This window comes from Trichosurus vulpecula, chromosome 7, assembly GCF_011100635.1.
Source record: "Trichosurus vulpecula isolate mTriVul1 chromosome 7, mTriVul1.pri, whole genome shotgun sequence".
In the NCBI taxonomy this organism is placed as follows: domain Eukaryota; kingdom Metazoa; phylum Chordata; class Mammalia; order Diprotodontia; family Phalangeridae; genus Trichosurus; species Trichosurus vulpecula.
In genome coordinates this window covers 269,992,299-270,015,139 of record NC_050579.1, presented here as the reverse complement: position 1 = coordinate 270,015,139, position 22,841 = coordinate 269,992,299, and the positions used below count along the sequence as shown (strand labels likewise).

The 22,841-nt window shown below is 49.9% G+C and overlaps 1 protein-coding gene across 4 annotated transcripts; it reads right to left on the bottom strand.

Annotated features, from left to right (window-relative positions):
• Positions 1–8,758: 8,758 nt before the first annotated feature.
• On the bottom strand, positions 8,759–19,885 carry BRD2 (bromodomain containing 2). 4 transcript variants are annotated; one of them, XM_036766195.1, is made up of 14 exons: positions 19,492–19,884; positions 16,097–17,501; positions 14,435–14,738; positions 14,067–14,159; positions 13,670–13,807; positions 12,808–12,946; positions 12,427–12,641; positions 11,960–12,337; positions 11,305–11,433; positions 10,843–11,085; positions 10,471–10,736; positions 9,935–10,239; positions 9,643–9,765; positions 8,759–9,516 (listed from the first exon to the last, which is right to left on the bottom strand). In XM_036766195.1, the coding sequence occupies exons 5-14, from the start codon at positions 13,778–13,780 to the stop codon at positions 9,386–9,388; spliced, it is 2,040 nt and encodes a 679-aa protein (XP_036622090.1). In that variant the 5' UTR covers positions 13,781–13,807; positions 14,067–14,159; positions 14,435–14,738; positions 16,097–17,501; positions 19,492–19,884; the 3' UTR covers positions 8,759–9,385. The 4 variants fall into 4 exon arrangements, with proteins under 4 accessions (XP_036622090.1, XP_036622086.1, XP_036622089.1 ...); XM_036766191.1 differs by lacking the exon at positions 14,067–14,159 and having other exon boundaries at positions 19,492–19,885; XM_036766194.1 differs by lacking the exon at positions 14,067–14,159 and having other exon boundaries at positions 16,051–17,501.
• Positions 19,886–22,841: the final 2,956 nt, after the last annotated feature.

Here is a 22,841-nt window from a genome sequence, read left to right as displayed (position 1 = left end):
CCATGGAAACGAATGCTTCCCTCAATCACACCATTCCTGCAGCCAATGCCAACTTACCTAATAACTTTTCAGTTGTCTGTTAAAGATGAACCTTTTTGTCTTTGAGTTGTAGTTGTTTAGTGGATTAGTCATGTTTGACTCTCTGTGACCCCATTTGGAGTTTTCTTGGCAAAAATACCAGAATGGTTTGCCATTTACTCCTCCAGCCCCTTTCACAGATGAAGAACTGAGACAAAAAGGATTAAGCGACCTTGCCCAGAGTCACACAGCTAGTAAGTGTCTGAGGCTGGATTTGAATTCAGGTACTTCCGACTCCAGGGTTGGCCCTCTAGCCACTGCACCATCTGACTGCCCTGAATGTCTGGGGCCAATGCCCAGACTGGTTTTCATCATTATAGAATGTCTCTCTGTTCAGAAGAAAGTGCTTTTGGAGCTTTCTGGGAGCCAAGATGGCAGAATGAGAAATAAGTCACTCTCACCCTCCTTTATTGACCTCTGAAAGACTGGAAACTATTGCCTCAGGAAAAACCCTGGAACAGCTGAGCCAGCAGAAAGACAGGGTGCAGCAGTCTTGTAGCCCAGGAAGCTTGGGGATTAATGGGAAAGGTCCCTCTCACTCTAGAGGAGGGGGAGCTTTACAGGACATGAGGTGTCTCAGCAAGCCAGCGACAAGCCCCACCTCAGTAAACCAAGGGGAGATCCTGAGCCCCAGGGTGGTGGAGTAAGCAAGTGCCAACACCAGGACTCCTGAGTGCCTCAGCACAGGCAGGGGAACCTCTAGACACCACCTCGGAAAACTACCATGTGCCCCAGCACTGTCTAGCAGCCAAATCTCCTAGACCTTCAGCACAACTCCAGAAAGTACAACTCCAGGAGGCACAGCTCCAGGGTGGCAGACATCCTTCAGCAGTCAAACATTTGAGTGTAAGGCCCACGTGAGCAGGCATCTGCCAGGGGCCAGACTCTGAACTCCTACCCTAAGAGCTTCAGTGTTGCTGACCCCAGTTCAGCACCAGGGAAGCTGCCAGACCCCTACAGCCTCCAGCTGCCAGCATCTGAGGCCCTAGCACACAAAGCCAGTGACTAGATCCTGGGCACCTAGCACAGGAAGCTTGGGTCAGTGCCTCCTGCACTCCAGCAGGAAAGCTCAATTCTAAAAGCCAGGAATTAAGCAAACATCATGAGCAAAAAGGAGAAAGGGACAATGACCATTGATTCTTATTATGGGGACAGGGAAGATCAAGGCACAAATTCAGAAGAGAACAACACTGTCAATATACCCACATCCAAAAACTCAAAGGGAAATATGAACTGGTCTCAGGCTCAAAAAGATCTCTTGGAAGAGCCCAAGAAGGATTTTAAAACTCAAATAAGAAAGGTAGAAGAAAAATTGGGAAAAGAAATGAGACATATGCAAGAGAGAGTCAATAGCTTGGAAAAGGAAGGAGAAAAATTGACTGCAGAAAACAAGTCCTTAAAAAGTAGAATTGGCCAAATGGAAAAGGAAGCATAAAAACTCACTGAAGAGAAGAACTCCTTAAAAAGTAAAATGGGCCAAATGGAAAAAGAGGTACAAAATCTAATAGAAGAAAACAATCTGTTAAAAATTAGAATTGGGCAAGTGGAAGCTAATGACTCTATGAGATATCAAGCATCAGTCAAACAGAAACAAAAGAATGAAAAAAATAGAAGAAAATGTGAAGTATTAAAATGTGAATTGTTAAAATAACTGACCTGGAAAATAGATCCAGGAGAGATAATTTAAAAATTATTGGTCTACCTGGAAACCATGATAAAAAAAAAAAAGAGGCTGGACAGCATCTTTCAGGAAATCATTAAGGAAAACTTCTCTGAGATCCTAGAATCAGAAGGTAAAATAGTCATCACAAGAATCCACCAATCACCTCCTGATAGAGATCCCAAATTGAAAACACCAAGGAATATTGTAGCAAAATTCCAAAATTACTGAGTCAAAGAGAAAATACTGCAAAGCAGTCAAAAAGAAACAATTTAAATATCATGGAACCGTAGTCAGGATTACACAGGACCTTGCAGTTTTTACATTAAAAGATTAGAGGGCATGGAATGTGATATTTCATAAGGCAAAAGAGCTTGAATTACAACCAAAACCAAGAATCAACTACCCAGTGAAACTGAGCATAATCTTTCAGGGGAAGAGACAGACATTCAACAAAATAGGGGACTTCCAAACTTTCGTGATGAAAAGACCAGAGTTCAGTAGAAAATTTGATCTTCAAATACAAGACTCAAGATAGGCATAGAAAGGTAAATGGGGTGTGGGGGTGAGATCCAAGATGGCAGCAGGAAAGCAGGGACTTGCTTAATCTCCTCCGCCCCAATCCCTCCAAACACCTGTAAAAAATGGCTCTGAACAAATTCTAGAGCTGTGGAACCCATGAAATAGCAGAGGGAAACAGATCTGCAGCCCAGGAAAGCCTGGATGGTCACCACCAGGAAGGGTCTATCGCACGGTGATGAGAGCAGAGGGCAACCCGTGTGGGCCACGCCGGGAAAGACCAGACCCGGAGTCAGTCAGCTGGAAAAGGCTTTGGGGCCATGAAACAGCGAGCTGTGGCAGTTACCAGACTTCTCAACCCACAAACGCCAAAGAGCAGGTTAGGGGGAAACTGTTGATCAAGTTCAGAGCGGTCTGGCTGCCAGCTCTGGGAGTGGAGGAGGTTGTGCAGCTGTGGCAGTAGCAGCAGCAGGAAGCTCCTGAGGCTGCCTCCAGAGCGCCAGAGTCAGCAGCTTCCCAAGTCCCTGGCTCATAAGGTGGGAGATTTAGCAGTGGATCAGAGCAGGAGTGCAAGGAGCGCTTTGTGGGCATGAAGGCAGATTCTCTTGCTGTGCCCTGCTTGGATCTGAATTGCGGTCCTGGTTGGCGGTTCTTGGGAGAGGAGGAGTGCTGCTGGGACAGAGCCTGGGGTGACAGTGGAATACAAGTAGCTCTGAAAACAGCAGTACTTGGACCCTAAAGCTTGGCACAAAGTACTCTCTACTCTACAAGCATTCATATCCTGACAAAAAGCTCAAGGGTCAAGTAGTTGGCTGGGAATATGAACAGGCAGCGGAAACTAACTCAGACTCAAACTCTAGGTTCCTTTTTTGGTGACAAAGAAGATCAAATCATACAGCCAGAAGAAGTCAACAAAGTCAAAGAGCCTACATCAAAAGTCTCCAAGAAAGATATGAATTGGATCAGGCCATGGAAGAGCTCAAAAAGCATTTGGAAAAGCAAGTAAGAGAAATAGAGGAAAAATTGGGAAGAGAAATGAGAGTGATGCAAGAAAACCATGAAAAACAAGTCAACGACTTACTAAAGGAGACCCAAAAATATACTGAAGAAAAAACAGCTTAAAGAATAGACTAACCCAAATGGCAAAAGAGGAGAAGAATGCCTTGAAAGGCAGAATTAGCCAAATGGAAAAGGAGGTCCAAAAGACCACTGAAGAAAATACTACCTTAAAAATTAGATTGGAGCAAGTGGAAGCTGGTGACTTTATGAGAAACCAAGATATTATAAAACAGAACCAAAGGAATGAAAAAATGGAAAACAATGTGAAATATCTCATTAGAAAAACCACTGGCCTGGAAAATAGATCCAGGAGAGATAATTTTAAAATTATTGGACTACCTGAAAGCCGTGATCAAAAAAAGAGCCTAGAAATCATCTTTCAAGAAATTATCAAGGAAAACTGCCCTGATATTCTAGAACCACAGGGCAAAATAGAAATTGAAAGAATCCACTGGTTGCCTCTTGAAAAAGACCCCAAAAAGAAAACTCCTAGGAATATTGTCACCAAATTCCAGAGTTTCCAGGTCAAGGAGAAAATACTGCAAGCAGCCAGAAAGAAACAATTTGAATATTATGGAAACACAATCAGAATAATACAAGATCTAGGATCTAGCAGCTTCTATGTTAAGGGATTGAAGGGCTTGGACTATGATATTCCAGAGGTCAAAGGAGCTAGGATTAAAACCAAGAATCACCTACCCAGCAAAACTGAGTATAATACTCCAAGGCAAAATATGGATTTGCAATAAAATAGAGGACTTCCAACCTTTCTCAGTGAAAAGACCAGAGCTGAACAGAAAATTTGACTTTCAAATACAAGAATCAAGAGAAGCATGAAAAGGTAAACAAGAAAGAGAAATCATATGGGACTTACTAAAGTTGAACTGTTATGTTTACATTCCTACATGGAAAGATGATGTGTGTAATTCAGGAGACCTTTCTCAGTATCAGGGGAGTTGAAGGGAATATAGACAGAGGGCACAGGATGAGTTGAATATGAAGGGATGATATCTAAAAAAATGAAATAAATTTAAGGGGTGAGAGAGGAATATATTGAGAGAGGGAGAAAAAGAGAGATAGAATGGGGTAAATTATCTCGTATAAAAGTGGCAAGAAAAAGCGGTTCTGTAGGAAGGGAAGAGGGGGCAGGTGAGGGGGAATAAGTGAATCTTGCTCTCATCAGATTCAACTTGAGGAGGGAATAACATACACACTCAATTGGGTATCTTAGTCCACAGGAAAGTAAGGAGAAGGGGATAAAAAAAAGGGGGGGGGGTGATAGAAGGGAGGGCAGATTGGGGGAGGAGGTAATCAAAAGCAAACACTTTTGAAAAGGGATAGGGTAAAGGGAGAAAATTATTAATAAAGGGGGACAGGATAGGATGGAAGGAAATATGAGCATTGTGGAAGTGTTTTGCATAATGATACATGTGTGATCTATGTTGAATTGCTTGCCTTCCTAGGGAGGGTGGGTGGGAAGCGAAGAGGGGAGAGAATTTGGAACTCAAAGTTTTAGAAGCAGGTGCTTAAAAAAATTAAAAAAAAATTTTTTGCCTGCAGCTGGGAAACAAGATATATAGGGAATAGGGCATAGAAATCTATCCTGCCCTACAAGAAAGTAAGGGGAAAGGGGATGGGGCAGGGAATGGGGTGAAAGAGGGGAGGCCTGACTCAGGGGAATGGGGCCATCAGAATATATGCCATCTTGGAATGGGGGGAAGGTAGAAATGGGGAGAAAATTTGTAACTCAAAATCTTGTAGAAATCAATGTTGAAAGCTAAAATATTAAATAAAATATATACAGAAAAAAGTTTAAAAAAAGAAAAAGGTAAATAGGAAAGAAAAAAACATGTTATTAATAAGGGCAAACTGTTTACATCCCTACAAGGGAAGATGACACTTGTAACTCTTGAGAACTATGCCATTTAAAAGGGGTATACATAGACAGAGGGCATGGGTATAAGTTGACTTTGATGTGATGATAAAGAAATCTAATTAAGTGGTGGAAAGGGAGTGTACTGGAAGAAGAAGAAAAGAGGAGACAGACAAGGGTAAATTACATCACATGAATAGGCAAAAAACCTATTACAGTAGAGGGAAAGAAGGGAAGGAGATGAGCATGGTTTGAACCTTACTCTTATCAGATTTGGCTTAAAGAGGGAATAATATAATCAGTTAGGTATAGAAATCTAATTTACCGTATAAGAAGTAGGGCGGAAAGGGGAGAGAAAAGGGAGGGTGTGGATAGAAGGGAGGGAAGAAGTAGTAAGGATAAAAGGGAAGATAAGGGAGGGGACTAATGGAAGCGAGTGCAGACTGAGGGAGGTGGTGGTTGAAAGCAAAACTCTAGTGAGGAGGGAAAGGGAAAAAGGAGAGAGAAAAGCATAAACGGGGGGGCACGGTAGGAGGGGGGAAATAGGATGGAGAGAAAGACACAGATAGCAATCATAACTGTGAATGGGAATGGGATGCACTCTCCCATAAAACAGAAGTGGATGGCAGAGTGGATTAAGAACCATAATCCTACGATATGTTATTTACAAGAAACTCATCTGAAGCAGAGGGACACACACAGAGTAAAGGTAAAAGGCTGGAGCAGAACATGTTATGCTTCAGCTGAAGTAAAAAAAGCAGAAGGTAGCAATCCTGATCTCAGACAAAGCAAAAGCTAAAATAGATGTAATTAAGAGATAAGTCCTGCTAAAAGGTACCATAGATCAAATTGTGCATCCCCTTTGACCCAGCAATACCATTTCTAGATCTGTATCTCAAAGAGATCATAGAAACAGGAAGAAGGACCTACACGTACAAAAATGTTTATAGCAGCTCTTTCTGTGGTGGCAAAGAACTGGAAATCGAGGGGATGTCCATCCATCGGGGAATGGCTGAACAAGTTCTGGTATATGAATGTAGTGAAATACTGTTGTGTTGTAAGAAATGAGGAGCAAGCAGATTTCAGAAAAACCTGGGAAGACTTACATGAACTGATGCTGAGTGAGGGGAGCAGAACCAGGAGAACACTGTACGCAGTTAACAGCCACATTGTGTGAGAACTTAGCTCTTCTCAGAAACAAGAGGATCTAAGACAATTCCAAAAGACTCTGGATGGAAAATGCTGTCCACGTCCAGAGAAAGAACTTTGGAGTCTGAATGCAGATGGAAGCATACTCTTTGCTCTCCTTTTCTTTTGTTGTTTTGTTTCTTCTTTCTTGTGTTCCTGCAGTTGGTTGTAATTGTTCTTTACATCATGACTAATGTGAAAATATGTTGAATATGAATATATATATATATATATGTAGGGCCTATATCAGACTGCACACTGTCTTGGGGAGGGGGGGAGGAGAAGATGGAGGAGGAAATTCAAAACTCAAAATCTTATGGAAGTGAATACTGAAAACTAAAAAGAAATAATTATAATTTTTTCAAAACGTTGCTTTTTGAGATTATCTAATCCAACCTCTTCACCTTATTTTTCTTTACTCATTTATTCATTTTTAGCTTTTGTTTTAATTTTAAAAAATAATTTATTTTTAGTTTTTAACATTTATTGTAAAGAATTAGAATCAATGGGAGGAACCACGAGAAAGAAAAAACAGCGGTAAAAAGAGAGAACAAACAGTGTGCTTCCATCTGCATTCAGACCCGTTATTTTCTATCAGGAGTCTTTTGGAGTTGTCCTAGATCCTTGCATTGTGAACAGAGCTGAGTCTATCAGGGTTAGTCATCGTACAATGTGGCTGTTACTGAACACAACGTCGGTTCTGCTCACTTCACTCAGCATCAGTTCACGTCTTTCCAGGGTTTTCTGAAGTCTGTCTGCTCCTCATTTCTTATGGTACAACAGTATTTCATTAAAACTTGTTCAGCCATTCCCCAATTGATGGGCATCCCCTCAGTTTCCAATTCTTGGCCACCACAAAAAGAGCTGCTACAGTTTTGTACATGTGGGTCCTTTTCCCATTGTTACGATCTTTTTGGGATACAGACCTACAAGTGGCATTGCTGGGTCGAAGGGGATGCAGTTTTATAGCCCTCGCCAACACTTTTTCATGCACTTAATTAGAACACGTTGAAATGTTTATTATTCCTACCAGATCACAGGATTTTTAAAGACTAGAGACTTCTCTTATGTTCCTACTACTACCTTACAACCCTGAAACCCCTACACAGGCGCAGTGCATCATAGGCAACTGATTTGAATGAATAAATGACTTAGAAGCCTGGGTTATAGGGTCTGTCCTGGGGCTCGTTTAAAAAAAAATTTTATGTGCATCTGCAACCCATTCTCATTACCTTCACTGCCTCCCTCCCCACCAAAATACAAAAACCTAAAACGCAATAGTCCAGCAAAACCAATGCTCATTATCTCACTGCACTTTAAACTGGCTAGTTTCTCTTCTTCAGTCCCCTCTGCACTTGCAGTTAGCTCATGTCTGACCTGACACTTAGCATATGCTTGTTTTATCAGTTGTTTGACCCTTTGTTTACTGCCTTTAAAATGAGAATCTTCGTAGCCACTACAGCAATCTGTCAGAATATGGTGCCATTTTAGAATTTCCCTTTTGCCTTCAGAGCTCCAGGGTCCAGCGTTGCTTCAAGACTAGTCTGCAACCTGGACCAGGCTGTTAGCTTTGTTGCTATTTTCCTAGGAGTCAGAAACCATATGCAACAGACCCCCAAGGATGGATTTCAGGGATGAGCCAAGGGGATGGGATAGAACAGTGGCCGAGAAAATTGAGATGACTCCCTCCTTCTCAAATCCTGCCAACAGTTCTTCCCTGCTTTGTTTTTCCAAAGGAGTCATCCTCACCAACCTCACCCCACAAACCCATGGGCTTGGCAATCACAGGTCCCACTCTATAATCCTCATGCTTGTCCAAAAGCCATAAATGATGGAGGGGTACATGGCTGGAAATAATTGGTACTACTTTTATCTAATGAGTTAAGAGGCCTAGGTTAAAATCCTAAACTTGACGACCGATACACATCTGTCATGTTGGCAGACTCCCTTTCTTAACTACCCCAGTCCTTATGTTGGCAGACTCCCTTTCTTAACTACCCCAGTCCTAAAGTAAATCTCTTCCTACAGTACTTTCCCTCTAAGTGATAACTTTAAAATTTGTGACTAACATCTACATTGTTCTTAAACCAAGGAATAAAGCCAAGTTTCTTTTAACTGTTCTTTACTCAGACATCTTTTTAAAAAATTACCCAGAGATATGTTACACATCTATGTGTGGTGAGGAGTAACAATCTTCCAAAATCTTAGGATCCCATGATGTGTTCCTTAAACCTGAAGCTCTCCTAAACCTCCCCAGCACCTATAGACCTATCTGACCTAAGCTAGAGTTATGTCAGCAATGGACACAGAACTGGGATCAGAAATGGGTCTAACTACATGATGGATGCAGGGATGGGGAAGAAGAGACACAAATGCCAGACACCTTTTCAACTTGAATAGTATTTTCTTTATTTACAAGTTAGAATCAACAGACACACGAAAAAAGGAGAGGACTTAGCTCAAAAAGCCTCTTAGGGAGACAGAGAAGGTTTGACTCCCAAAGGCCCCAACAGAGTGGGATGTAGGGATAGGTAGAAAAAAAGTCAACGTAAAAAAAAAAAAAACAAAACAAAAAACAAAAACAAAAAAAGCTCCCCTCTTTCCCTCCCCAGTCTAGGGGGAACCCCCCCAGCCCCACCTCCCCCAACCCTGCGCCAATTAAAATAAATTAAAACAAACAACTTCAGAAAACAGGGCCCTTGGAGGGAAGTGGGCAGCCGGTAGTTGTGGCCTCAGGCTTTAGCCCAACCTTATACCTACCCAAGACCCCTCGTCCCCCACTTCAGTCTATTTTAAGTGGGGAGCTTTAAGCCCAAGGGGAATCCCCTCCTCTGTCCCTTGAGTCCCCCAGGGGGAACTGTCCATGTATCCCTCCACCCCCCTTTGCAGAGCCAGCTCTCCCACACAGGGGAAATGGGGTGAGGGGGAATGCAAGTAGAGGGAACCTCTGGAGAGGGCTAGGGGAATCCGGTCCTGCAGAGCCTCCTGCCCCATTGCTGCCTGGCCCCTTAGCCTGAATCGGAGTCACTGGTATCAGAAGAGGAAGATGAGGAGGATGATGAGCTGGAGTCTGAGCTGGAACTTGAGGCACTGAGGCGTGACACTGCCACCTGCTGCGCTGACTCCACTTTCTCACTTGCTGCATTAAGAAAAGTAATAAAGGGATGAGGGTGAGCCCAGCAGAGGTGTTAGTAGAATCTAAAGTAGAGGGAGGTCAGCCACAACACACAAAACTCATCTCCCTCTGCCTGGGCTCCTGACTTACCCTTCTTAGGGGGCTTCTTGGTAGAATTAAGCTGACCACTCACGTCCTGTAGCCGCTTCTCAAGCTCTCGTTTCTTCTCAAGAGCCAGCTCCTCCTTCGTCTTGCCCACCGGCTTTTTGATGGCTAGAGACAGAACAAGAAGTTAATCTCAGGCCCCTCCACACCTCTCTTCCTGTCACTTGACTCATTTTCCAGCAGACACATAATAACCAACAGGCCAGAACTGCCCTCACTGTAGCCCTTTCTCAGCCCACAGTACTCAAGAATACAGTTATCTCTGCCACACACTCACTATAGGGTTTCCTTGGCTTTTTGCGCAAACAGGAAAGCACATAGCGCTCAAGCTCTCGAAGTGTGGATGGTTTGAGAGTCTCAAAATCAATCTCAATTTCCTCAGGGTTTGAGTCACGGAGCGAGGGCTCTCGGGCCTGGATGATATGGACCACACGGCCTAGCTTTTCTCCAGGTAACTTATTGATGTCCAAGCTCAGCTGTCTTTTCTCATCATAACTCATTGGCCGGCTCTCCTCCTCTTCCTCTGAGTCATAGGCAGCAGCTGGTGGTGGTGGAGCAGCCTTCATCGCCTTCTTTGGGGGCCTAGAGAACGAAAGAGGGAGCAACTTACATTAATGTAGAGAACCATATTTGGCCATTCACCCTTCCATCAGCACCCCATTTCCTAAGTGTTTCCCCCACCCCCAAAACAACAGGTCACTATACTTGGAGGATAGTGGGATGTGAAATAATTGGGAAAGAGATAGAGGGATGTATGAAATGTTCAGCCACAAAGCTTCACTTTGAATCCTAATTTTCTACCTCAGACCTTACCTGGTGGTGGCATTTCCAGAAAGACCAAAGCCAGCAGGCCCTGCTGTCCCGGGACCACCGCTGCCACCACCTGCCTTCTTGGAGGACTTCTTGGGTGGTGGTGGGCGAGGCAGCCTGGGACCCTTATCGTCTTCATCCATCCCTGCTCGTCCCCGATGCTTTTCTGCCTTCCGCTTCTTCTTCTTTTCCTTCTTCTCTCGTTTCCGTTTGGGCTTGGAAATTGGCCCCTGGGATAGGGCAGCCAATTGTTCATGTACTGCCCGAAGCTGATAGGAGAAAAAAGACACAAGGGGAGAAAACCTTTACTAGACACCACTTCGCCTGATGAGAAAGTAACAGAAAAATACAAAAAATGACAGGGATACACAGTACCTGTTCCTGCAGTTCAGCCAACCTGTTAGCCCTCTCTTCCTCGGAGTCAGAGCTTTCAGTTTCTTCTTCTTCCTCCTCCTCCTCCTCTTCCTCCTCCTCTGAGGAACTTTCACTACTACTCTCCTCACTGGAGGACTCAGAAGATGATTTAGCCAAGCCAGGGGGCAGAACAGTTGAGGCAGGTAAGGGTCCTGGCTCCAATGGTTCATCAGGCATCTTGGCATATCGGAACTCAAACACATCCTGGAGACAAAGACAAACATATATTAGGGCAGAGCTGTCCAAACTTAGGTGGGCCCTAAACCACCATGGGCTGGCTGCATTTTGGACAGCCCTGTGCCTAGAGTATGTGTGGGGGTGGGGGGTAGGTAGCACCTTCAGCTCCTAAAACCCACCCATCAACCATGATTATATCCCCTCTGCTGTCATCAAACTCTTCTGCCTGACCACATTCATCCTCACCTGGAGCTTTCGTGCCATGGCAACGACGTCATGATCAGGAGGGTTGTACTTGTAACAGTTGGAAAACATAAGCCGAACATCAGCTGCAAACTCTTGGGCATCCCGGTAATCTCTGTTCTCCATCTTTCGCTGTGGGAAGAAAAACTGCATCAAAGGACACCTAGGACTTCAACTCAGGAAGAAATCATGATTTCCTCCCACCCAAAATGCCTTAGCCCCGTATCAGACACAAAACAGTAAGAGTCATCCCACTCTCCCCCTCAAGACAGAGATTTTCTCTAAGACCTTCAGGTCTACAGTCAGATCTACGTTTGAAGCCACAAAGCCCTAGGCTGGCTGAGGGCTCTCATGTCTGCGGCCAGAAAGAAAACTTGCACAAAGGGACTGAGGCTAAGATACTCAATCTTTCCTCCATCACATCATTCCTCTTTCTACTTTTTTCAACCAAGACACACACTGCACTATTAGCAAAAAAGGTAGTTCTCTCTTAAAACCAAGATGTAACCTGACACCGTTTTAGATCACAGGATACTTCTGTCACAAAAGCACAGATTCCTACACTTTCTGTGCTTTTCTAAGCTTCTGGGCAATTGTTGAGACTGGGAGCCACAGGTTACTAAGTTGAGTATTCCAAACCACCCCCTACACTGGGTACCTTGACAGTGCTGAGGTCCATGGGGTGCTTGATAATGTCATGGTAGTCATGCAGGCCAAGAGCTGAAGCGTCCACAGGCTTATAGAAAGGCCAGGCATAAGCAGCATGTTTTTTGGAAAGTAGCTCTTTTAAGATGCCATTGCAGTGCTTCAGCTGCTCTGACAGCTTCCCTTTCTTGGAGCTCTGGTGCTGCTGCTGGGAGTCTGGCAAGTCCTTTCGTGGGGGTTTGATGGGACGGCCACTTTCCCGGCGTGTTGGGGGCAGCCTGGCTGCTTTGGGCTCTGGACCACCCCCGGGGGGACTGGCTGGGGAACCGGGAGCCAGGATAGCTGTTGGTGTAGGTGTGGTGGTGTCTGCTTTCCGTTTCACCCCCTTCTTCTGCAGAAAAAAAAAGAGAAATCAGATGTAGGCTGGGTATTCCTGCAGCACACCACGCCACTCTCAATAAGAAATCTGTATCGTCTCACCTTGGTGAGTGGCTGGGCAGTAGGTGCTGCAGAGACTGCCAGCAAAGGGGTTCCAGCAGAGTGCAGAGACTTGAGAAGGGGAGAAGAGATGACTGAGCCATGGGGAATGTTCAGGACAGTGGTGGGAATTTCAGGCGATGGGGAATACAAAGGTGTGTGAGACAAAGAGGAAACAGCAGGCACCTGGTGGGCATTGGTGAGGCTGCTCTGAAGTGCTGGTGGATTAAAAAAAAAAAAAAGGGCAAAAGATGAGAACTAAGTTTTTCTCTTGAACCCCTCTCTCCTCTCCCCTTCTCCCACCCCTCTCAGTGAAGCTGGGGATCATTCTCTGCCACCATTCCTAACACCTCTTTTCTACCCCAAACTACCAATCTGTTTTACCTGCCAGCTTTGCCCCTTTCTTGTGGCTATTCTTGGGAATGGTCACCACCAGTTCCTGCTCTTCAGATGGCATCAGTGCCACCTTCTGTAAAAAGATTTTTTCTAGTGTCTGTGCCATCAGTACGATGTCGTCTGTGGGCTATGGGGGGAAAAGACCAACAATTAATTGCTGAGGGGAATAGAAATTTCCCTCCTTAGAAAGAGCTCCCAGGCCTAGCGAACAATTTAAGGCCCTCAGATGCTTCCCTTGTCACTTAGCTAAGGAGATTCCATTAAATCATAAAAGGACAGGATGCATGTTATCAAAACCATGATGAATTGTGAGGCGACTTCAAGAAGAAAATTTCCTTCACTGTAAAAGATTGCCTAGAATTGATAATCCCCATTTTTGCAAACTGAAAGTATTAGCCACTACTCTGAAACGGACATTCGGAGAAGTTCACTGATATTATATATTAAAAAAAGAAACAACCCAATAAAAATGAAAAAAAGCATTATGTAGTTAGTTTAGACCTGGGTCCCAGTAACCAGAGGCCCTGGGCATGGTACTTCACTTTTCTGACCCAATGATTTTACTCTCACTGCTATGGTGTGCCAGAGTCCAGACCCCCTGCCTTGGGAGTTAAGTTTAATAGGGGATGCCAAAGCAGGATTTTCATGAGCTAAGGAGGAATGAGAACATGAGGAACATCTTAAGGGGGGCACGAAAGGAAGAGAGCACACTCCTGCTCACATGTGGGGCTTTACCCACACTCCTTTAACTTTCCTGCTAAGGCACAGCTGGTGGCAGTAACTTCCCAAGTCAGCCTGGAGAGGGGCTGACACTACCTGGTGCTGTACTCAGCAATGGAAGTAGGCTCACCTTGTTGTAGATGTAGCAGTTGGTGAACATGGTATTGAAGTCCTGCATACACTCAGAGGCCAGCCAGTAGTAATTGTTTTCCAAACGTCGTTTGATGGTTCCCATGTCCATGGGCTGCTTGATGATCTTGTGATAGTCCTAAGGGGAGACACACACCAGAATTAAACCGATCCCTCACTTCTCACCTTCCCCTACTCACATTCATACCCTATGCTGTAAAGGGCTCATGGGCCCCATCCCCAAACTGCGGCCCCCACCCCCAAACTACAAGGAGAAAAGCTGGGATTTCAAAAATGGTGCTTACACTCACACTGAGGTTTCTACCTCTATGGAGTTTCCTATCTCTCCCCTAACCACCCTCTATTCCCATCCCTTTCTGGGAGGTCTGTGACATTACCTCTGGGGCTGGCTATTCCGTGGGCAGCATGAGGGGTAGGAAGAAGCTAAGGATATTAGCCACCGTGGTCCTCTCCCAACCCCAGACAGGAATCTGCAAAAGGGAGCCAGGTCATAGTAAGTTAGGGAGGGACATGTGAGGAGATATGCTGGGGATGATCAAAGGGAAAAGGAAGTACTCTAAGGCAGGGAAGGATCTGAACCGATCCCAAGCAATAGATTTTGGGAAAAATCTATCTACCTATCATGGGGAATTGATGAGGTACCCTTGGGGGCCGCAGCACCTGCTCTAGCATTCCCCCCATTCATACATAATAATCCTCCCCACCTTGTCCCACTTTCCCCTCATCCCAGGCATCCTCTACTCACCGGCAGGCCCAGTTTGACGGCGTCTACTGGCTGCCGGAACGGCCAGGCAAACTGATGCTTCCACAGGGCTTTCATCACCACCTTGTGTAAGTACTGCAACTGGTTAGTGACTCGACCTGGCTTCTTGGGATTAGACACTTCAGGGGGTGGCGGATTGGCAGGGGGAAGATGCAGAGCAGGCACTGAGGCCATGGTTGGGCTCTCAAATCCCTCATACAACAGAGAAGGCTTCCGGATTCGCTTCCCTGGGGCTGCTGCCTCAGGGCCCAGGCCCAACAGGCCTGCATTCCCCTCCCCAGGGAGCCTGAAGGAGAAAAGGTTGAGATGAGTGAAGGGAACGGTACGTACACTTCAGTTCTGGGTCTGAAAGCACCAGGATTCCAGCGCTAGGACCCTGAGAATGAGAGACCAACGGCCTATTCCTACTTGGGGAAGAGGGGTTTATTTATTTAATATAGTGCCTACTATGTGTCAGGCGCTGTACGCTAAGGGCTTTACAAATATTCTCGTTTGACTCGACTGGATGGTGGTCCTAGAGAACAAAGCCTCATGAGATGGAAAGGCAAGGTCCTAGAGGAAAATTTGTACTGTTTTGTCACTTGCTGGGGAGAGGAACTCGGCCATCTCCTTCAAGGGCCCAAGTCACCTTTCCACAGGTGGCGGTGGGGAAGGAAAAGACCCAACACGTACAGACTAGCTCAGACACAAATGGTTCCATGGTGTCTGTTACTCTAAGAGCCTGGCTGCAGCCAAACAGCACACAGCTTCAACCCCTCCAACAACAGGTAAGACCCAAATAAAGCCAAAGTTACTCTGCTTCCAAAATACACTAACCATAAGGGCCCGACTCTGTCTCTCCTGGGAACCAAAGCTGGTGGAGAGTTAAGCTGACCTGAGGCCCTAGTTCTGTCCAGGGCTAGACAATGGTGTGAAAAGGCTCCCCTGTTACTATCCTATTTCAGCAGTAAAATACCCGTCTGTAAACAGCTGTTTGAAGGCTATCTTCCCCATCAGACTGAACTCTAGGGGCTTTTTACCTCCAGAATTTAGCCCAGGGCCTGGGACCTGCTAAGTACCTACAAGGCTTGTTGTCTGGCTTTAATTGTTTACAACCCACACAGCTGGGGCACCGGGGGCAGCCCTTTATTCCGCCCTTCACCCGACTACATTTTAGACCCACCAAAGTAAATCAAGAAAGAACACCCTATGGTTTTGAACCTTTATTGGGAAGGAAAGGATGCGTACAAGGAAATCACCACAATAAACCATTTCATGTAAAGATCGTGCCTCCCACCCCGGCATACCCAGCAAGGCCCACCGTCTGCTCCCGCAGCACCATCACCATGGCAACCCTACACAACCCGCGAAGCCAGAGCCTTACACCGAACCGGTTAGGATCTCGGCCAACGCACAGGAACCACCAAGAACCAGCTGACTCCCGACTCCCACCTGTCAAGGCGCCCCTGAAGCAGCTCATCCCCACCACACCCCCACAGCCGGGACTCTCACACAAGAGCATGCACCGCGCAGCCCGGGCTTCGGGGCCCCAAACTGGGTCAGCCCCGCCGCTGCACACCACCCCGGCCTCTTCCCACCCCCACCCCGCCAGAACCTGCCTGCGCGGCTCCAGATACAACAGCTCAACACCCGCGGAAGACGTACTTGCTGTGGGGGGTCACGTTCTGCAGCATCCTGGCTGTCCGGGGCTCTGCACCGTCCTTAGCCGCAGCAAGTCCGGATGGCCTCGGGTCCCCTCTGCCCCAGTCCGGCCGTGCCCTGCATAACCCAGGAGGGGGGGCCGGCTGTTCTCGGCCCCCCCGGGGAGCTCCCCCCGCCCCCGGACGGTCGGGCACCGATGCACGGCCCTCTCCGCGGCACCTGGGGGAGGCCTCAGCGCCACGGCGCGCTGCTCTGGCGGCGGCCGGTTAGAAAATGGCGGCGGCCCAGAGTCGGGGCGAGCGAGCTAGGGGTCGGAGCGGGAGCTTCTTCGGACCCAGCAGCGGAGCCCAGATTTCTACCACTGCCAATGAAATACGACCTGATGCAGCTCGTCCCGGTTTCTTACTTTCTGCTAGGGATGACCCAAGCGGCCAAAAGCCGGTTCTGGAGTCGGATGGCAGCGGATAGACACGGAGAGTGCAGATTAGAGCGCCGACGCCTCCATCTTTGATCTCTTAAGGGCGGAGGAGGGGGCGGGATGGCGCGGCAGACAGGCCCGGCGTATTGGGCGGGGCCCAAGAAAGACTAGCTCGGAGGGTCTCTACGGGGTCTGCGGTACTCGCCAAGGTTGGTCCCAGGCCAGGCCAGGGGGCATCTCCGAATGGATGGATGTGGATTGTAATGGCGAACTCCTGAGATTCGCCGCCCCTGTAGCTGTGGGCCCGATCCTCCTCCCCCAGCCTACAGGCCGCTCTGCTCCAGCGCGAAATGGCGCCGCCGAGCTCCGCGCTGGCCCTTTATATACAGTCGGGGGTGGGGGGTGGGGAAGAGGGTGGAGCTCCGCAGCTCCCGCTCACCGCCGTGCTCGCGACTTCCCTTCTGGCCAGCGCGCACACGCAAAGGGGTTGGGGAGGCCTAGAAGCCCGCCCCTCCACGGGCGACTTCCCCATTGGTGGGCTACGGTAATGACATCACCGGCCTGCCTCCTCGGCTTCAGTCACCAGGCAGAGCTTCGCTACATTGGCCCATAGGGGAGCCAGAGCCCGCCCACTGCAGGCGCCAATAGGCTGTACAATGGTCCGGAGACCCAAGAGCGGGAGGAAGGTCGGGGGAAGGGAGGGTATACCGGAGCAGCGGGGTCTCCCACACCCACAGCTCCTTCCCTTCCGGCCGTCGTCTTCCTCTCCTCCAAATCTGTCTGGCAAGCCAGGCGACTGGCGAAGGCGGGGCGGGTAGTGCCATTCGTTGCTCTCTTATTGGCTGGCTGGGCGGGCGATGGGCAAGGGGGGGGAACAGGGATGGGGGCCACGTGGGCGTCGTTGGTCTTGCGCCCGGGCGGGGGCGTGGCAGTTGGACGCGGCCGCTGGTTGTTGTTCTCCAAGACGCTACAGCTGCAGCAGTTGGGTCCCTGCAATAGGGGAAGAAGGAGACGCCATCTTAGAGAAGCCCCAGAGCACGACCCGCTTCGTGTCCTCGGGACACGGCGGGGGGGGGGGGCCGCGCGTCCGCCCCGACCGGCAGCTTCCAGACACCTAGTCCTCACAGTCACCAAAGTCCCGCTTCTTTCCCCACTTACTAAGATCTCAGTTTACAAACCGGCCACCAAGGACACAAAGCCCCAACAGTAACGAAAGGCCAGGCCCGCAGACGCTAGGGCGCTCCCGCCCCCGCCCTTCTGCCCCACAGGCCTCTCCGGGGTCCTCCCCGGGGCGGTGAAACGAGCTTGGAACGGAAAGGTCGCTACAGAATCCAGCCAAACGCCGCACTCCACCGGCCCCGGCCCGGACCGCACGGCCGGGAGAAGGCCGGCCAAAACCCAGCTCAAGGAGAACCACCCAGTCCCCAAGGCCGACGAGAGCTCCCCTCCCCCAAGCTTTCCCCCAGGGAGAAAAGGCAGCACCTCCCCCGAGGCCTGCAGCTGTCCTTAGAGACCCCCTCCCCGCGGAGGGGCAGAGGCTTTCCAGGGGGCTCCTCTGGGGTGCCCGGCTTTGTCCCCTCCACCCTCCCGAAGTCGCAGCTTAGGGGAGTCGGTAAAGGGGTGACACACGGAGTGGGGCCTGGGAGTCCTGGGCTGGGCACTCTCGCTAAGATGGCTGCCGGGCAGCGGCCTCATTTCTCCTCATCGACTGCAAATACAGACAACCCTGGGCCGGTGTCGCGGGTGGGGAAGGGAAGCTGGGAGGGGTGCGCCTCGTTCCCGCACCCGGGGAAGCCCGGCCGCTCCCCCCTGCCGCAGCCGTGACACAGCAGCTTGGCCGGGCTTCCTCCCTTCCCCCTCCTGGCGCTGGCACCCTTCCCCCCTCCCGCCGCGGTGCCTCCCTCTCCCCGGGCCCCGCACCAAGCGGTCAGAGGCCTGTGGAGGAGAAGCACGAGGCCCTGGCGAGAGAGCAGAGGACAAAGAACACCCTTCCCCCTTCCCTGGATTCCGGAAAATCACTCCCACCGGCTCCCTCCCCTCTCCGGCCCCTCCCGGGCTCCTGAGTCACAGGCCCAGCCGAGCGGCTTTTGGAAACGCAGCTGCGCATTTCGGGAAGGCCTGCTCGGGGCATTTGAGGCCCTCGGGGAGGGGAGCCCGGCCTAGGGAGGCCTCTGGCATGAGCTGCGGGGGCCCGGTTCGCACGCCCTCCCTCCTCCCCGGCCTCGACCTTGAAGCTCCTTGGCGGCCCTTTCCCGGACCCCAAGTTCCTGCCTGGTTTTCTCCCCCCCCCACCCCCCAAACCAGGCGTCAGAGAAACAGCGTTGGGCGCCGCGGGGGGAGGGGGCGCTGCGCCCCCAGGCCGCACACACGTGAACGCACAGCCCGATTTTGTAAGTGACGCGAAGCATAACCTCCCGGAACAGCCATGTGATGACTGCGGGCTCCCCAACCCCCCTGACACAATGGGGGCACCGTAACCCTCCCCGGGGGCGAGGACCTGCGTCTGAACACCACTGCGCCTCGCGGGCTGGCTCCCCGCAGAACGCCGGGCCGGAGGGCATTTTAGAAACATCACACCCTCAGTAGGGATGGGCAGCAGGCACCATCCTCACTCCCCCGGCCCACCAAAGCCCCCTCCCCCCTCCCCTCAAATACGCCCGTTCTCACCTGGCTCTTGCTTCCTGCACCCCTAGGGGACGATGGGGGGGAGGGTCACTCACACCCGTAACCCCCCCAGTCCTCTCATTGGCAGAAAAGCGGGTGGTTGGACGCTTCCCCTCCCCCACCGCAGGGGCCCCCTTACCCCAGTACCGACCCCACCCTTTCCCACATTCCCATTGGTTGCAAAATGCTTGATTGACAATATTGCGCCCCCCACACGACCCCCTTGCCAAACCCCAGGACCCCACTCTACCACCCTACCTATTGGCTGAAAACACGGATGATTGACATTCCCCCTCCCAAAGAAGGCCCCTCTCACCTGGCTCCGGCAACCCTCCCGCGGGGGCTCTGCTGCTCCCCTCGGCTCGGTGTGGGGGGGAGGGTGTAATCCGGGGTGTCACCCCCCCCGGAAACTGCAGCGGTGGGGGGGGGGCGGCACCCCCCGGCCCCTCCCTTCCTGGGGGGGAGAGTTTCGGGGCCGCGCGGCCACGTCAGCAGTGCCGGGATTGGTCAAGGCAGGTCACGTGCCATCAGCCCCCCCAACTAGTCATCCGGGCAAGTTTTCCGTAGGTTTTCTAGGGGTGCGCTTGAAGGCTTGGGGCTCGCCGTACCCCGGGCCCAACCCCACGGTCCTGCTACTGTCTCCTCTCCCAACCTGGCTTTCTTTCCAGCGGCTGTCGCACTCCCCCCATCTCTCCTCCCAGTCCGGGTTCAGCATGGCTACCGCAGCCCCAGAGCGGGCAGGGCGCAGGCGCGAGGGTGCGGTCCGAACTGGTGGGAGGAGGGGAGGCGGGGGGGAGGGGAAGGGGGGGGAAGGCCGTGGGGGCGATGCGCAGGCGCTCGAGCGAAGGGAGCGAGCCAGCAGAGCTGCTGTGCTCAGGCCTCTTGGGCGTTGCGACATCTCCTTCCCAACCTTCGTGGGTTCTGAATGCTTAGGGGCGGGCGGATTAACCGGTTTTTCCTCCGACTTCGCCCTAGGGCGTGACTTTGCAGCCACCTCTACCCCTGGCCTGGTTTCAGCGGAAGGGTGGGCCCTTTGGGACCTCGAGGTCGGTGGGGGAGGGGCAGGCCGGCCTGGGCGTGGGAAGCGTGGCCGCCGCCCTTGCACTTGAGGGGTCGGAGGTGCAGGACCCACTTCCGCGTGCAGGTGACGCCCGCTGCCTGGAAAACTCGGGAGCGCTCGTCCCTCTGCCCTCTGGGGGTTACGGCCCCGGCGTTACCGCCGCGGTCTCGCCTGCCTCGGGTCAAGAGCACACGGGCGAGCTTCCTGCAGCTCCGGCGCGTGCCCCGCGGGGCTGCCGAACTGAGACCCCTGAAGCTTGGGGCTGGACCCCGTCACCTCCAGGGGACCCCACAGATGGGCGTGTAGAGCCGTCCCCGATGCGGCGCCATCCGGACCTGGTTCTGCTGACGGTCCGCAGGCTCGATCCGCTGGGTCTCCCACGTGCCAGCCCTTCGCCCACCGCCCTGCCTGCCTTTGGCATTGGAAGCTTCTGGGCCCTTGCTGCCTCCATTGGAACCCGTTCTCAGCCCTCCCCCACCTCCTTACACACACTCAAGCACACGACTTTTTCTTTAACTTGTTTATGCATTTGTCGATTCTCCCTAGTTGGCGTGTAAGTTCCGAGAAGAGGGAGCGCTCTTCATTGTTTGTCCGCTCTCCCCCGGTAAAGGGGCTGAATTTCATCCCTCACTGACAGTCCCAGTCACTCCCCCTCCAGCAGTTCACCGGCCAGCCTTTGTCGAGTATGTGAGGAGGGTGAGGTTCTACCCCCGCCCCCCCCTTCTAATTACGGAAGACTTGGACTAGAAATCAAATAAAGTGTAAACTTGGTGTGAAGCCCTTAGTGAGAGAAAATTAAAAGGACTTTCAGGCCGTAAGAAATATCTTGTGATGAGAAAATCAAGTTACACCTGAATTAGGACAGATGGTCCAGTCAGCCTTAGCTTTGATCTCTGAGCTGTTGTGACCGTACTCCTAAATATTAGTGATATTAAATTTCGTAAAGCAGCAGAGGTGGTGACCACCTGGACCTGAGAGGCTATTACCCAAGTCTAAAATTCGAATTAATTGCCGTAACAAGATACAGTGAGGCAAACACAAGGCCGGTAGGAAGGAAAGGGAGCAAAAGTGCTCTCCACAAGGGAAACCCATGGCCCCTGGTTTTACACTGTAATTGTACAACTGTACGTGATAAAGATATCAGCCGTGAAAACAAGCTTCTAGGTTAGCGCAGAGAAAATAAAGGCATCTGGTGGGCACAGTGAATAGAGCGCTAGGCCTGAAGTCAGGAATGCTTCCTGGGTTCCAATCAAACCTCAGATGTTTACTGTCGGACCCTGGGCAGGTCACTTAACCCTATGTATGTGCCTTAGTTCCTCATCTGAAAAACAAGCTGTGGAAGGAAATGGCAAATCCCTCCAGTGTCTCTTTCAAGAAAACCCAGATGGAGTCATGAAGAGGCAGGCGTGACTGAAAGGACTGAACAACAAGGGAGAGAATAAAGATATTACTGACTTGGAAGAGGATGACTTTATGAGTCAGGAGGCAGAAAAATAGATGAGGAGAGAAGACTAAGGAACAATCAACAAACATTTATTAAGATGATATAAAGAAAAGGCAAAACCAGCCTCTGCCCTCTTAAGAACTTATATTCTAATAGAAGACAACATAAATTAGAACATACTAGATAAAAAAAACAAAACATCCTTAGAGTGGAAGACTGTAGTCTTTGGGGGGCTTGGGGGCATCAGAAAAGGCCTTTTGAAGAAGATGGTGTCTGAGCTGAGGCTAAGGAAGCCAGGGGATTCTAAGAGGCAGAGGTGAGTAGGGAGAGCATTCCAGGCAGGGGAAGTAGCTGATGCACAGATATTTCTCCAGATTTAGCCATCATACCTTAGCTACCTCCTGACTGCTCCTTCAGGCCCTTTTTCCCATCGGTGAGTTCCTCCCAGGATTTTTATTTTGGGGAAGGGCCTCAGACCACCCGTTCCTGATTTCTTTGGACTTAGGTACCTCCTCTTCACCTTCCTCCGCTTTTTGGCTTCCCATTTATGTGTTTTCCCCCTATTAGGATATAAACTTGAGGGCAGGGACTATAAGGACTATCATTTTTCCCCTTTATATTTGTATCCCCACTGCTTAGCGTAGTTAAATGTTCAATAAATACATGTTGACTGACTGACCAGTGGAGATGGAAGTTGAGAGATGTAGATTGTGTGTAAGGAAGAGCAAATAGGCCTAGAAATATAGCTAACCTGTAGAGTACGTGGAGGAGAGTAATGTGTAAGAAGACTGGAGATAATAGGCTGTGAAGAGATTTAAACGCCAAACCACTGAGGGAAAGTTAAAGCATTAGATTCAAATAGAAAAGCAAGACAACTCCTGTTCTCAAGTGTCCCTTCTAAAGGAAGGGACAACATATGTGGTGGTTTATAGCTGCTCCCCTTGATGGCTGAGGTGGCACTGAGGGAGTGCAGGCTGTGAAAAGAGAGAGAGCGAAGGATAACTCCATAGTTACCAACCTAGGTGACTGGGAAGATATCAGTTCAGTTTTGGACATGTTGGATAGCTAAATATGAAATATGTATAGGACACCTAAACAAAGATATCCAGCAGGGAAATGGATGGGACACAACTGTCCAGCTAGGAACTAGAGCTGGATATAT